Source organism: Ischnura elegans, chromosome 5 (genome assembly GCF_921293095.1).
Source record: "Ischnura elegans chromosome 5, ioIscEleg1.1, whole genome shotgun sequence".
NCBI lineage: Eukaryota > Metazoa > Arthropoda > Insecta > Odonata > Coenagrionidae > Ischnura > Ischnura elegans.
Window position 1 is genome coordinate 83213703 of NC_060250.1, and position 14408 is coordinate 83228110.

At 37.6% G+C, this 14408-nt stretch overlaps 1 protein-coding gene across 2 annotated transcripts in view; it reads left to right on the plus strand.

The window, feature by feature from the left end:
• LOC124159129 (beta-1,3-glucosyltransferase) overlaps positions 1–14408 on the plus strand; it is a 230620-nt gene that overhangs the window by 57601 nt on the left and 158611 nt on the right. For both annotated transcript variants that reach the window (XM_046534702.1, XM_046534704.1), the window contains exon 3: positions 9943–10044. In XM_046534702.1, coding sequence (XP_046390658.1) covers positions 9943–10044 — 102 coding nt within the window. The remainder of the gene's footprint in view (positions 1–9942; positions 10045–14408) is intronic.

The following is a 14408-nucleotide window of genomic DNA, read 5'->3' on the forward strand; positions in this document are numbered from 1 at the left end:
CAGTACGTGTGTGTTACTTTGGAGTTGTCAACGAGGGAGTTTGGAAGTGAATCGCTTGGTAAAGGATAACACATAGAGGAGGCCCGATTCCATCTCTAAGAAGGCTGATTTCTGTTGCCACTTCGGTCGCAATTTAATTGGTTTTCAAAAATATCCGCGGCTTGGTTGTGAGTGCAACGCGATCCTTTGTTTTTCAGTAGTTTGCATTACATTGTGAGGTCAAAAGGTCAGAATTGTAAAATTTTGCTTGCACTTAACAAAACTTCGGACCTTTTCCTATAAGTATGCCATTTTCATGAATATTGCTCGAGGAGAAATCATTATAATTAGAGGTAAAAAATGACACACGACCTATGGGACTGTATAATTCTCTTAATTGCGAGGAATAGCATTGAGAAGTTATGAATTTGATAGATCACATCATCATATGCATAAATCTAGGTTAATACTACTAATTACACCATATTTCCCCGTGAAACACGGGTCACTTGATCCGTCAGCGATACGAGTGGTGTCTTCATAGTAAACCCATTTAAATGTGCGTTGGGGGACAACACATATAGAGGCCGACTTGAGGATCCTCTTTTGTAGTATTCGTTCGTATGGTCTTGGATGAGGAATTGCTTTTACGCGATGACCCGGCGTTATCAGTCGTGAACCGTGGAGCTGTTTCAGGGCACAAGAGCGCTCAAGATGGCCGAGCAGTATGCAAAAGATGTGAAAAACATTGGAATCCCTAACCTCAATTTATTCATTGGTAATGGGTATAGTTGATGGAGCAGATGAATTAATCAGTGATACAAGCAGGTTTATTTTGATAGATCTGTACTTGAGCTGTGCAACAGGTGTTTTAATATTCCACATTCAGTTTAGGGGGCCCAGTTCCTTTTTCTGGGCCATCTCGCTCATCGTTTTGAGGTTTCCGTTGACTTAACCCAGGGTTTGAACAGGGGCCCTCTTGATCAGGAGTCAAGCGCTAATTTGGCTACGAAGTTGTCCCATAATATATGTGTGAATAGATTTGATTAAAATTATTACGCATCTCCGTATACGTGAAACTTTAATGTAATATGGGTAAAATGTGCAATCAAAATAAATAATATCCCAAAAGGAAGCGATAAATTCCCCAAATTCCACCGAATATCCGCTACATCTTGCTACATTGTAGTGGCAGATTTGTGTATGTAACGATAATTTTTATTTTTCTTAAATGATTAGCTTGCCGTACTGTTAGCTAGTTCCACCATCACATGATCTCGGATTTTGAATTTTAATAATAGTCTCATGCTCAGAAACCGAAAATTTAATTTGTTCATATTTCATTCGTGGGTATTTGTGCTCTCGGAGACGTATAGAGGAGGTTCTAGTCTCAGACTTGGAATAGGCAAAAGGTAGTGTGCTTGCGGCCAAGGTTGAAAAAATATGATCGCACATATTGCGATCGATGCACTTATATTTGAAATTATTTTATTTATTTAAGATGTAATCATTCAGTAAATCTGATAATACGGTGTTTATTTTGCACGAGAATTCTGTATCACTTTGTTATAATAATGCCTGATTTTTCCAGATTTTTATGGGCATTTTTGGGAGGTTTGTGGGCTGTTTTCGCCTTTTTTTCTAACAATCAACTACGGGAATACTATTGAAGATAGAGACCTGTTTTTACGTGTTTAGTATATGCATTATATATGAAATATTTTATCTCGTGGTAAGGAAAATAGAATATATTCTAAATCCAATGATCATCTACTATTCTCCTCTCAACCTTTCCGTGTCAGCTGTTTCGCTGATTCCTGCCGAGGAATTGGTTGATTAGTTGCGGTGAAGGTCATTTCGAGTGGAAATTTGATTCCTGTTACTGAATGTTGGGCTAACAATCAAAGAGAGGTAGCGATCTCTGAATAGGATACGGTTTGATGATCTAGTTTACTGGAATTTTCCATGAAGTATCGGAATATTTCCAAAACAGCGTCGTTTAAAATTCGGCCCTACTATTCGCCTACTGAGGGTCCCCTGGTATTACTCATATTATTTTTTCTCTCATGAGGAAGAAAGTCCAAATATGCCGAACAGAAGGCTTGAGTTCCTCTACAGTGTGGTGTAGACTTGTTTCAGCATCTCTATGAATTAAGTTGGTTCATTAATAACATTTTTGGCATACTTTTGGCGTCGTATCACAGCAACTTATATATATTTTAATTCAACCTCCTCCTCTAATCAGGTATACCCATCGATTATGTTTTATATAAAAATTTCATGTCGTGTAGCTGTTGAAACTTGCCTCATCTCTGGACCGAGATTACCCAGTTTTGATCCTCTTCCTTTGTAACATCAGTTCGCAAATTACGCGTTTTAACCCACGTAACAGGAGCCCTTTCAAATTTGAAGTGGAACTTGCTAGGCTCGCCTGGTTGGCTCGGTCGTACGAACAAGAGATTCCAGGCGGTTACCTCGACTAGCGCCGTAGTTTCATACTCATTTTGAAACCATACCCCAAACTCGGATATCAAGCCCATAAAGTGTAGGAGCTTTAGTAGTCTTTTCAGTGTTTGGGTAATGCAAAGTATTTGGGTTTTTTTACACGCTTTTATTTAACTCACTGTGTCTGTTTGTTTATATGTTTAGTTCAAATCTTGCAATCGAAAATTCGACCACTTTCCGACTTCCAATCGATCTGAAACTTTACAGGAAGTCGTATTCCCGGTGACAATACAATATTTTACCACTTTCGAACATCTAAAGTGTGTATTTTGATCATTATAAACATATTAATTTTAAATATGGAATTTCAACATGGCGGATTTTTCGAAAAAATTGAAGCATTTCTGCTCAATTTCGAAGCATTGCTGCTCAAAGCCTCTCACATCACGTGCCAAACCTCACCTTCTCGCTGGTGGACCTGTTAACTGATAAATCAGTAACTAACGAGGTGGGCTTTTACAGTTAAACAAAACTTATGAAAGTGGTCAAGTATACGATTGCAAGATGTGAAGACTAAAAAGTAGAAAATAAATTTTTATATGAATAGTTCAAAGAACCTGGGTAATCCATAATATTTTCACTAATAAATTTTTGAAATGATAATTCAAAGAACCTGGGTAAACTATAATGTTTTCACTAAAAACAAAAGCGTGGGGGCCTCACCATAACATATTACTCCATTGCATAAAAATACTTCTCCACTAAATTTCTATTACATTTTATATCTAGAACACACCTGATGACACCATATGGTGAAGCCCCCACGCTTTTATTTTTAGTGAAAACATTATAGATTACCCAGGTTCTTTGAATTATCATCTCAAAAATTTATTAGTGAAAATATTATGGTTTACCCAGGTTCTTTGAACTACTCATATAAAAATTTATTTTTTACTTTTTATTCCATTTTTTGAAATATTTTTTTAATTACTTGTTCCAAGCGAAATAAAAGCGTGCTTTTTTAAGTTTTTTTTTAAAGAAGTATTTATTTTTTCTTAGTTCAAGGGCACTGTATGTTTACCTTTTTTGTGAGCCGTAGGTACTTGCTAGCGTAGATTAGATCAGAAATGTACTTCATCCCATTGTATCATATTAATGGCGTTATATTTTTAGTTTTGGGTGATGCTAAGGAATTACGGTGCTTATTGATATTACCTACTCGTGAGTAGTTCTAATGGTGAACGTCTGGGTTCGGTTTTTTGAATTTGGAATTTTGGTTAAAGTTATGAGGATAGCCTTATCATTTTCCTGAATAAATTTTCCCCGAATTGAATTTGGAGCAATGAATCTTAAGTTTGACATCTTGCATTGACGTGTAAATAGTTGTACTAATACTTGACTTGTTAAGAATCTATAACCAAATGCATTTTCCAGATATTAATAAAATAATACTCTTAAGTCACTAATATAAGTTATTTTTTTTATTCTTTCGAAATATTCTCTGGCCTCATGTGTAATTGTTTTGGGGTGCAACATTCAGCTACATAGTTTTTGGCTAGATTTTTGCTCGTGATAGATATTTGGAATATGTTTCAAATTTGAGCTAAATTGATGTTCATAATCCTAATACCTACCACGATCGATACTCCTTACAAATTCTCGTTCTCTAATTGGATATATATTTACTATTGTCTGGGACCTTTGAAGCAACTTCCACTAGAAAATATTTGGAACTTGGCTCATCAAATAGCAGATCAATTCATGGAATGTGTCACAGATATAATGGTTAAAATAATAATAGGAAAAATATTTCAAGTTTTCAGATAATGACAATATGGAAGGTGTTCGTTATCTAGTACGATCTGCATTGATTAGAGTCATGCATGATATATATATTTAAGCGCTGTAATTTGTAAAGTAAATTCGGCTAAACTTTGCTTTGAAGTTAGTGGGTCAATGACTATTTAAAAATGTAGAAATGGAAATTTCGTCTTTTACGTTTCGAGGCAAATAATTTAAAAATTTTGAGGCAGTAATCGAAGGAGATTTTTCGTAATAAGTGGCATTAGGAATTTGATAATGTAAGTAATTCCTTTGTATTAGATGCCTTCGTGGTAGTTTCTAAATATATATTATGGAAATAATTTAGTCAAGCTTGAAGAGTATTTTTAAGTTTTGAAATGTCTTTCTTGTTTTCATATTTCTACAGGCATTCCCATCTGTTGACTTTCCTCTTTGTACCAATTTCCGGGATGATATGACTCTGATAGAGTGGCATTTTTCTTTGGCGGTTTATAGGTCTGACGGCACATATCGATATTTTGGCGCTTTGTATTTTTGTGAGTTTATGTATTCAAAATTAAGGGCATGGTGAAGAATTCATGATGCAGCATACGATTTTTCAGACTCGTGCAACCAAATATGACGCAGTGGAGGAGAGCTCATGAATATTTGATCGTATACTCCAAAATAAATATCACTGACCAATCATGAATGATTCCACCCTCCTCAATAATGCTTTCTTTTGATTGATTCTTTTTCTTTTAATTTCATAAAATTTCTTGCGCATAAGGTGAGCTAACTAAATGGGCATTTGCAATCTTTATTATCATTGATTTAATATCACATGTACCTATAATTCGTGCATAGTTAACTATGATCGAAAAATATGTGAAGGCAATATGCTTAAGTAAGACAATGTCTACGGTTACATATGGTCGATTCAGCCCATGATAAGCAACCCACATTTATAATATTTTGAATGAATATGGTGTATACTCTTAGCATCTCACACAGGTGGATAGTTCAAGCTTCCAGCATAACTTTTTTGAGGTATTCATTAGTATTCGGGACTAGGTTGAGGTTGAAGATCAAATGGACAGATGGGATGAAAAATGAAGAAGTATACAGAAGAATTGCAGAAGAAACGCAATTTGTGGAAAAAGAAGTCCCGAAAGAAAAGAAGTCGAGCCTCGTAATCTAAAGAATCACAGTGCATATACCTTGCCTTCAGGCCCACGCGGGAAATATAACGGCGGAAAATATGAAAGGAGAAGTCTCCTGAGGAACACCAATGTAGATACCTGGTCAAGAAGGACGCAGAAAAAAAAGAACCAATGGGATGAAAAAAGAATTTTCATGTGAAGGAGGGATACGAAGAAAAAAGGTTTGATGCTTTCCCGGCGAAATTTATGGGTAAACTTATCTCTGGATTCCCACCGGGTTAGAAACTCCATTTCTGCCGACGTTTCGAGCTGCTACTTAGGGCTCATCCACAGGGCTGCTCAATGTCGTTTCGAGGAAATTGACCCTCTATAAATTTACGAAGGGCTGAGGTCAACAAATTCTAAGATTCTGTTTTTATACGTTTTTGGTTTTATTCTGCTATTTTTTTCTTATCCTAATCAGGGTTTCGGAATAAATCATGGTGTCTCGTAATTTGATTGCTGGTGTCAGTTTTCGAATGCTGCGCTGCCAAAGTTATCGCTCTTTTAAATATTTGGTAATTCCATTTCGAAAAATACTGCACAGATGTATATTTTGTTAAGAGCATTGGTTCCCAAACGGTGGTCCATGAGATCCTCCGGATTATTCAACTGGTGAAATGAAACAGTTCATCGTGAACGAGGTTCTTGAAATTTATCTATGTTGATTATATCGGATAAATGCATTAGCTTGATGAAGTAATTAATGTGTTCTTAAGCACTCAACCTTATTGGACCCCAACTGATTTCATTCCTTACTATAATCTTGCCACGCGAACGTAGGTGCACATTTTATTTGTTAATATGGTAGAGGTATCATCTGGACCGGGGATCGAATAGCGGGATTTTTTCCCATCTCAATTTATATGATCCCTGGAATTTATTTTTTAGCAAGGCGATGAGGAATGATATTACTGAAGCGTTGTATGGGTGGGAATGAAGGTGATCCTTCCATGCTTTAATTTCAGCCTCATTGGCCCGCTTACTTCAATGTTACCTGTTTGGAACCAATGAGCCACGCGATATGACGACAACATTTAGTGTTTCCAGGTATATGAACAGCACGACGTGTTTCCTCCTTCTCTGGTGGTCCAGCATCGTTTCACCTGACCTCTTGCACAAGTGTCGCCTATAATGCTCCACCTTCGGAGTTAATTTCACGCCTGTTGGCTCTGGAGGATCATCTGCGGTAATTATATCACACCGTACGTGCTAACCTTCCCACCATCTGATCTCTGTGGCCACGATGTTTTTACCGGGGTATGAGTTATGATATTACTCTTTACGTAGCTGCTTTAGAAAGTGCAGGGTGTGTAATAATGTGCAGTTGGTGTATTGAAGACTAGCGGGACCGATTTGGTGTATTGGATTGACTTCAAAACATCCCAATTCGGGTTCAATACAGTTCGGTTCAATCCAATCGGGTTCATACTAGGGTTCGGGTTCCAATTCAGGGTGAAATGTAACTTGTTTTTAGACGAATATTCACTTTTTACGAGAATTTTCTAAACGTGCCAGTGTTCTGATCTATTTTTGGTGTTTTTTTCGCTAATATTTATGACTTCTTTATTCTTGTTACTGTCTCAACCATTTGAGTACAAATAAGTTTGAAGGGATCGGAGTCAGAGCTTGATTCTGGCTCTTTTAAAGATTTTGATGGCTAGTGCATTTGACCATGAGAAATGTAGTCATCGGAAATGTTAGCGAATTCATATTGCCAAAAATATTATTCGTGGAATACAGATAAAAAGTAAACCGCGGTATCATTTCATCATTTCAATTAAAATTTTAATATTATTTCCTCGAAATCGTTCTTTCGTCTTCAACATAATTGTTAGGTGCGTTTCAGTTTGCCAGTTTCTGCTGATAAAAATTTGATGCATTGAGCTACAACTGTAGTAGTGAAGTGATTAGTTGTGTCCAAATTTTAACCAAAGGAAGAACTACTATTGGTATCCCGATGGGAAATAAATTTATTAAAAAATCTTTTGAAAAAATAACATGTATTTTTGTGCTTAAAAATATGATCATGTACGAGCTTGGCTTCAATTTTCACTCTTCTCCTGGTCGTTTGCTATTTATCTTTCAAACCTGCTGGTAAAAGGATGAAATATTGGAAATAACTCACGTTCATTGGATTTTTGATGTCCAATCTAAAAAATCATAAATAAATATTTTTTTCTACTTTGAATATCTGGAGACGGTTTTCCCGAATCCGTTCATTGGTTCAGGATTCTTTTATTTCGTTCTCCAATCTGCGATGGGAATCAAAAGACGCAGTCGGCCACCGAAAGCAAAAACTCTCCGGACCGGAAAACATGCAAGCTTAACGGGAGGCCCGTCGTTTTATTTTCGTCCCGGGGCCTTTTGCTACGCGCGCTGAGAAAGCCCCCCCGAATGGAATCCTTTGAACGGCAAAAACACTCTACCTGCCCCGCTGTTCAGGTATTGTGCATATTTTTTTGTGCATGCACTTTTCAACCCCCCGTGTTGTTCTATCGTTCGGCTTTCGACCATCGATTCAAATTGGGCGTGCACATTGGGTCAGTGGAACGGGACGGTTAGAGCCACGAGACACTGGTTCGTTCTATTCAGGGAAGTATACTGCATGGAACAACTAGTCCACGTGCGCAGAGGGAAGGATAAAAAAAATAGTCGCCAGTAATCCCTGTAAACTGTGGCTTACTAACGATGCAGGAGCATCATTTGTTTGTAAGTGCTCCATAATATTCTTTTTTGTGGATGCATTATCGAGGTAGGGGTGCGACTACACGATGCATAACACTATTTTTTTCATATGTTTTTGAAAAAAGGTTTTGCGTTCATAGGAGACATATTTCTTGGTTAAAAGTAAAATTTACGGTTCCCAGATTGTGGATATTATTCAATCATTAAATTTATTCGGGAAAAACTTTTTGCAGCTATTTGATCCGAATGTAGCGCCATTTTGATGTAAATAATCGTGATTTTGCATCAGTTACTGCAATTATTTGCTAAGAACTCTGAAGAAAGGTAAGTACTCCTGTGAAGAGCAGGAGTTTTAATTATATGATAAATCGTACTGTGTAAAGAGCATCATATTCGATTCAGTAATTTCAGTTATGGAACTAAATGGAAATTTTTATGGAACTTGTAAGATGTTTTTTTTTATAATGGATGGTTCAACCACAATTCACCTAAAACTACCGGTGTTTGCGGATAGCGTGTTTTATGTAGACTTCGGTCGATGAAGTACATTTAAAAGCGAATGCATATTTGGTAATCGTCATGACAGAAAATAACACTGGCATCGTTTCTCTGTGCAACCTCCTGAATAAAGCGATGCGATAAGTACGTAATGAATATTTATGTAATTATGGGGATAAAATTCTGCTCCTAACGCAAATGGAGGTAAATATTATAGCTGGTTGAACATCTTATTTGTTTGCGTAGTACAATGGTGAGTAAAGACCGAAGGGATGAATTATTCCACTAATCATTCAGTGATTCGACCAGTAGTGTAGAATGGTTTGGATAGGTGAGTGTAGAAGTCACCCTAGACAGGTATGTTAAAGTCGCACATTCAGGATACAGGGGTCAGTTGCTTTTCCTGAGCATTGCCTTACCTATAGAACTTATGTGCAGGGTGTGTGGAAGTTTTATCCAGCATACGAATCTGACATCCTTCGGTCAGCAGTCGAACGGTCTACCAAGTGGGCCACGACGTGCATCCGATTAAATGGTTGTGAGACGCATTAGGCAAGTAATTGTTCCGATATGAATATCAGATGTTATATAACTCAGATGTTTTTTACTTTAAAAAAAATATTAAGTTAAACATTAAAACGCGATGGAAAAACTCGAGCGGGTAAATATAACATATTCTCTGGTAGCATTCGTCCACGATAAGTAATGTTTTGGAATATTCTCTTCTGGCAAAAATATACTTCTCAGAAAACGGCACATTTTTATGTTTAGTATAAATATTTGAATATTTTTGCGACGAATGGCATCGTCTTTTGTGAAGCATATATTAAAGAAGAAAATTATTTAGGCAAAACTATGCTAAATTTACTCAAATAGCAATGACTCCATTTATCATATCTTACATATAAAAAGCGATTGTATGAACGTTATATTCAATTTTAATCTCATTTCATCCCGTTTTAGTGCAATTATTTGAGTGTTATTGTTTGGATTATTGGTTACTCAAGTAAACATTATTAGGTAAAACATTATTAAGTATACATATTACTTTTGATGGCTACCAAAGTTCGGGTTCTCCAGCCGCGTTTTTCCGAGAACACGGAATTTGGCAGTCATCATGAGCATCACCGCGGAAACTTACGCACAAATTTTACATTTTATTTTAATGGAGCACTATGGTGAAAAGTATTGAAGTTGCATAGAAAACGATGTTAGTGTGTATTAAATTGACATTAATTAGAAAATGAGTTAATGAATCATTGCGGCACCACCGCAAATATTCCAATTGCTCTCGTCATTTCCCCCTCTCGATAGAGTGGTCATGACCTTCTCATTCTTTTCATTTCAGCTGGGTCTCCTAGGAAAAAAGGCCTACCCTCATTTATTTTCTTCGCTGTGCTTGGATCCCTGCAGCTTCTCATCGACACCGTTCCTCCAGCCTCGTGCTTGGGTAAGTTGGCTTTCGACCTTCTTCTCACTATATATTGATCGATTGATGCCGTCATGGTGCAGAATTTTTTAAAACTCCCTTTTTTCACCGACAATTCAAGGAAACCTCTATTTTTAAAGTACAGTACCGCTGCAGTGAAGTGTTAGTGCCTCATGAGTCGCGAGGGCGTCATTGAAAATTTGAACTTCTGTTCGGAAAATATTTTTTCTCCTGAGAAGGAGCGCGCACCCCATTTCAGTGGCCAAGGCTACCAACTTTTTTAAAGCCTTTTCAAGTGAGATGAGACCTTTAGATAGCCGTATTCCGTAACCTTATGAGGTGCTGACTTTCGCTGCATACTGCTCAAGGTGTAGGTTTAACAAAGCTAGCAGGAAAGTGGTATTCCTTTAAAAATTACGTAATATTATTAAATGTGAAACACTTTGTAATTCCACATTAATCAATCACAGTTCATAGATGACGCCAGATGATGACGTGTCACGTCGAAACTTCATTCAAATTATATTCGTGTGGAATTACAAAGATTTTTCGTTTAATTACGTTAAGTCGATGCGATAAAGTTATGCCACGTTTTCTTAAAGAAATAGTATCAGTATCTCATGCAGTTGTCTATGGCGTGAGATAAATCCTCGGAGCGTGCATGTTACCGCCGAAACAAATGATAATAATAATAATTTGTCTTTATTATACAAGCGAATTTAGGACAGAGTTGTCCTCTCTTACAATTAACTTGCTAGACATTCACAAACATCTGGAAAAAGTTCTCGCGTTTCGTCAATCAGCTGGCCTTCACTGAAAATGTAAGATATATATATCAGGTACTTTTGGAATTTACGGGTTCAAGGCATTCTCTTCTTCTGCGTTTTAATATTTTGAAAATTAGTCACTATTTCTGCAGATTTTTGGAGCACGATGCGCTCCCAACGAATCGGGTATTTGTATCCTACTGCATATGCAACATTTCATTTACAAATGATGTGAGGGTGTTATAACGTTAAGGAGCGTAGGGAAAGGTGTTCTGATTATTTCATGGTATGTAAACCAACTTAATATAAAATGATGTAATCAAGTCATTATTTACGGAGATTTCTGGGGTAGTAGCTTCACTACGCTTTCCCAAGAAACGGGAATGTATATCCTACTGCATATGCTTCACTCCATTCGAAAATGATGGGGGGGTGTACTAACATTACGGAGTGCAATAACATGTTTTCATAGTGTCATTACTTGAAAATCAGCATATAATAGACTTGTTTAACCGATTGGAAAGTCCGTACATTAGATGGTGAAAAGCTCATGCAGTTGATATTCTTGCCCGTTTCCTTCCGTCAATTTTGAGAGTAGTCAACCATGCCGCTACTGCGGCCAGCGGAATGGGAATTTCTGATTGCACGCGGTTCTTACATGGAAAAAGACTATACTCTTTTCGTTATGGAATTAACTTCAACATCACATGTTTTTAAAGACGTAAAGTTTGGGAATGACAAAAAGTTAATCCTTTTGGGGCGAATGTCAATTTTTTTACACCGGGACTAGCCACGGTCATAACTTTATGGAGCCACCCGCTATGCACAAATTGCACGGAAATTTCACGGATAAAAAAATCATTCACCATGACCAGAATTAGAACCCGGATCCCCCGAAGCTAAAGCAATGGAGTGGTAATCGGCGGTTCCGGATTCGAATCCCGGTAAAGGCGAAAGATATTTTTATCTGTGAAATTTTTGCAGAATTTTCATCTCGTTTTTTTCCACTCGTGAATGCCTTAAATGGAATGCGCAGAATTACGAGGGTGTGGACTGCACGAGTAAACACGGAATATAGGGCTAGAGTGGGTGTAAGTTCTGACTTTCTTTGCCTTCCGTTCATGAAATGTTTTGAGATTGAGTTTGTATGCCCAATTTCACTATCAGGCATGGCTATTAATTCGCAGCGTGGCGTTGACGGTTATCATAGACGGCGTCGTCGTGTTTTATTTCCTAAGTCGCTATTTCCCTCCCTCTTCGTCAAGTTAACCACCGACTGTTTCACGCTAAGGTACCAGCAGCCGAAGAGGCTCGGGTTGCATGGCGATCTTCCAGTGTAGCTGTTGCGGTTTGTCTGAAAACTCACGGTTGTGGAGATTGGACGTGACAGTCGTTTCTAAGATGGTGGAATAAACCCAGACATCCATTCTCCTTGTGCAAAGTTTATGGGTAAAATCGATCAACAAGTTTCATTATTGATTCACCAAGGATCATGAAATATATCCTCTCTTAAATGGGCCTGAAATATTTGTAACCAATATTCATGACAAATGGTGTTTTTCCTTTCAATATTTTTGGTGTTATTAATTGCTTATTATTAATTATTTTTAACTTTAATAATTTTAATATTTAATACTTATAATTTTAGCGGAACGATTTTTTTCTTAACTGTTTGTATAATTGTTGCAAATTGCATTTAAATGAAAATTGATACCCTTATAAAAAACATTGAGGTGTCTACTAGTAGGGAATAGTCGGGAATTTTATGTGTGTTGACATTTAAACATATTTTATGCTCGGTCTTCCGAAAATACGGTCCTAGTAAAAGCTTGCGCCCCATAAGTACTCAGAATAGGGTTGTCAGGTAGAGAGATGGGTAAGGAAAAGGAGTTCATGGGAGAATCAGCACATAGCGTTCTGCCTGGCAATGGGTATAGCTTAGAAATGAATTTCCAAACCAAAGGCTTAGGGCCGATATGATAATGTCAGGTTAATGCTAACCATAAGATGGCACAGGATTTAACTTTAACTAGGAGTGGTTGAAAGTTTTGGTTAACTTCTGTATAATATCAGACTTTAAACTAACCAGAACTTTGAACCACTACCAAATAAAGCTGAAGGTTGTATCATCTTACGATTAGGGCTAAGCAGAGACTAAAAAACCAACTCTTAAGGCCGCTATACTAGGTGAATGGTCATGCTGAATGATCATGCAAATGAAATAATTCGCACTGCGAACATTCACGGGATCATGCGATCAAAAATAGAGCATGTTCGAGTTTTCATTGAATGATCATGCGCATGACGCTTCACGCGCGAATTTTTCCGTTATACCCGGCGAATGATTTCATTCACATCATCATTAAACATGATCATTCGTATGATCATAGCACCCTTTATTGCCCCAAAATCGTCTTATGTGCAATACCGCATAAACTTCCATAAGGAATGCATATTATTTTATATTTTCTGCTTAGTACTCTCAGCATGACATTCACGGAAGGACTCGCCATCATCCTACCGCGGCAAGCATAACAATCGTTTCCATCCCCTGGCTGACTTTGTACGGGAAGGCGTCGCTACCCGTCAAGCTTATCTCTCCGAGACGTCACCAGCCTACTTTTCCCTTACACCCACGTATGTCAGACCCGAGGACCACTTTTCTTCGGGCGGTAAACCCGCAATGGATGAGAGAAGCGGCCATCCCCTTGAATGCTTCCAACATAACGGGAGAAGGTTGTTGCGTCGGTAGGGGAGGAAATTAAAGACTGGGGGCTAACTACATGCCTCGGCTATCCTGCATCCCGGGGTGAGATTAAATGAAAAGCAGGAGCGCAATCGACGTGTACTATGTGACGGTATCTTTGAACTCTTTTTTTTTCATCGACAGATTTTGGACTGTGTGTGACAACATGTACTCAAAATATACTGATAGATATCTCTCGTTTTACTATTGCCAATGTGTAAAGGTATTACAAGCCTAAAAATCCTATGGGATAAGCCCAGTAAATCCATTTGCGCAGTGTATGTACATATATACTTCTGTTATAAAAATATATAGAATTACGCATCAAATGGTGATTTTTCAATTTTGTCTATGACGGAATACGGAAGTAGACACCATACTATTAGCCATTCTTCAAAACTCCATTCGAAACTTAATTTCCTACGACCTTATGGTAGAGTTAGAATTTAATAATAATAATTTCATTATTTACTCCTCATTTATTAAATGTACAACTTAAGTAACAAAAATTAAGGAGTTTTAGTTAGCTTCAGAGGTAATAACACCAGTATGGAAATTACAGAATATGGCCGTTACGCGTACGCTTTGGCCTCAACCTCCCTTTTTATCTTCTCCAATACAAGACAATTGGCGATTTTTTTATTGCTTTCAGGACTGAGAACACGAAGTCTGACTCCGTGGTATTAGCCCTTCTGACATACTCATTCAAAACTGAACTTAAGTACAAAATTATAACGTTGAACGTGAAATTATGACAGTTACGGGCACTTTTTCGCCTTGCCTCCTTATTCTACTCATTCCTGCCCATGCGTAGAGATATGCATCTGTTCATCCCGACGAGCGTTCGAACGAAAGCTGCCCTCCGGCCTTAA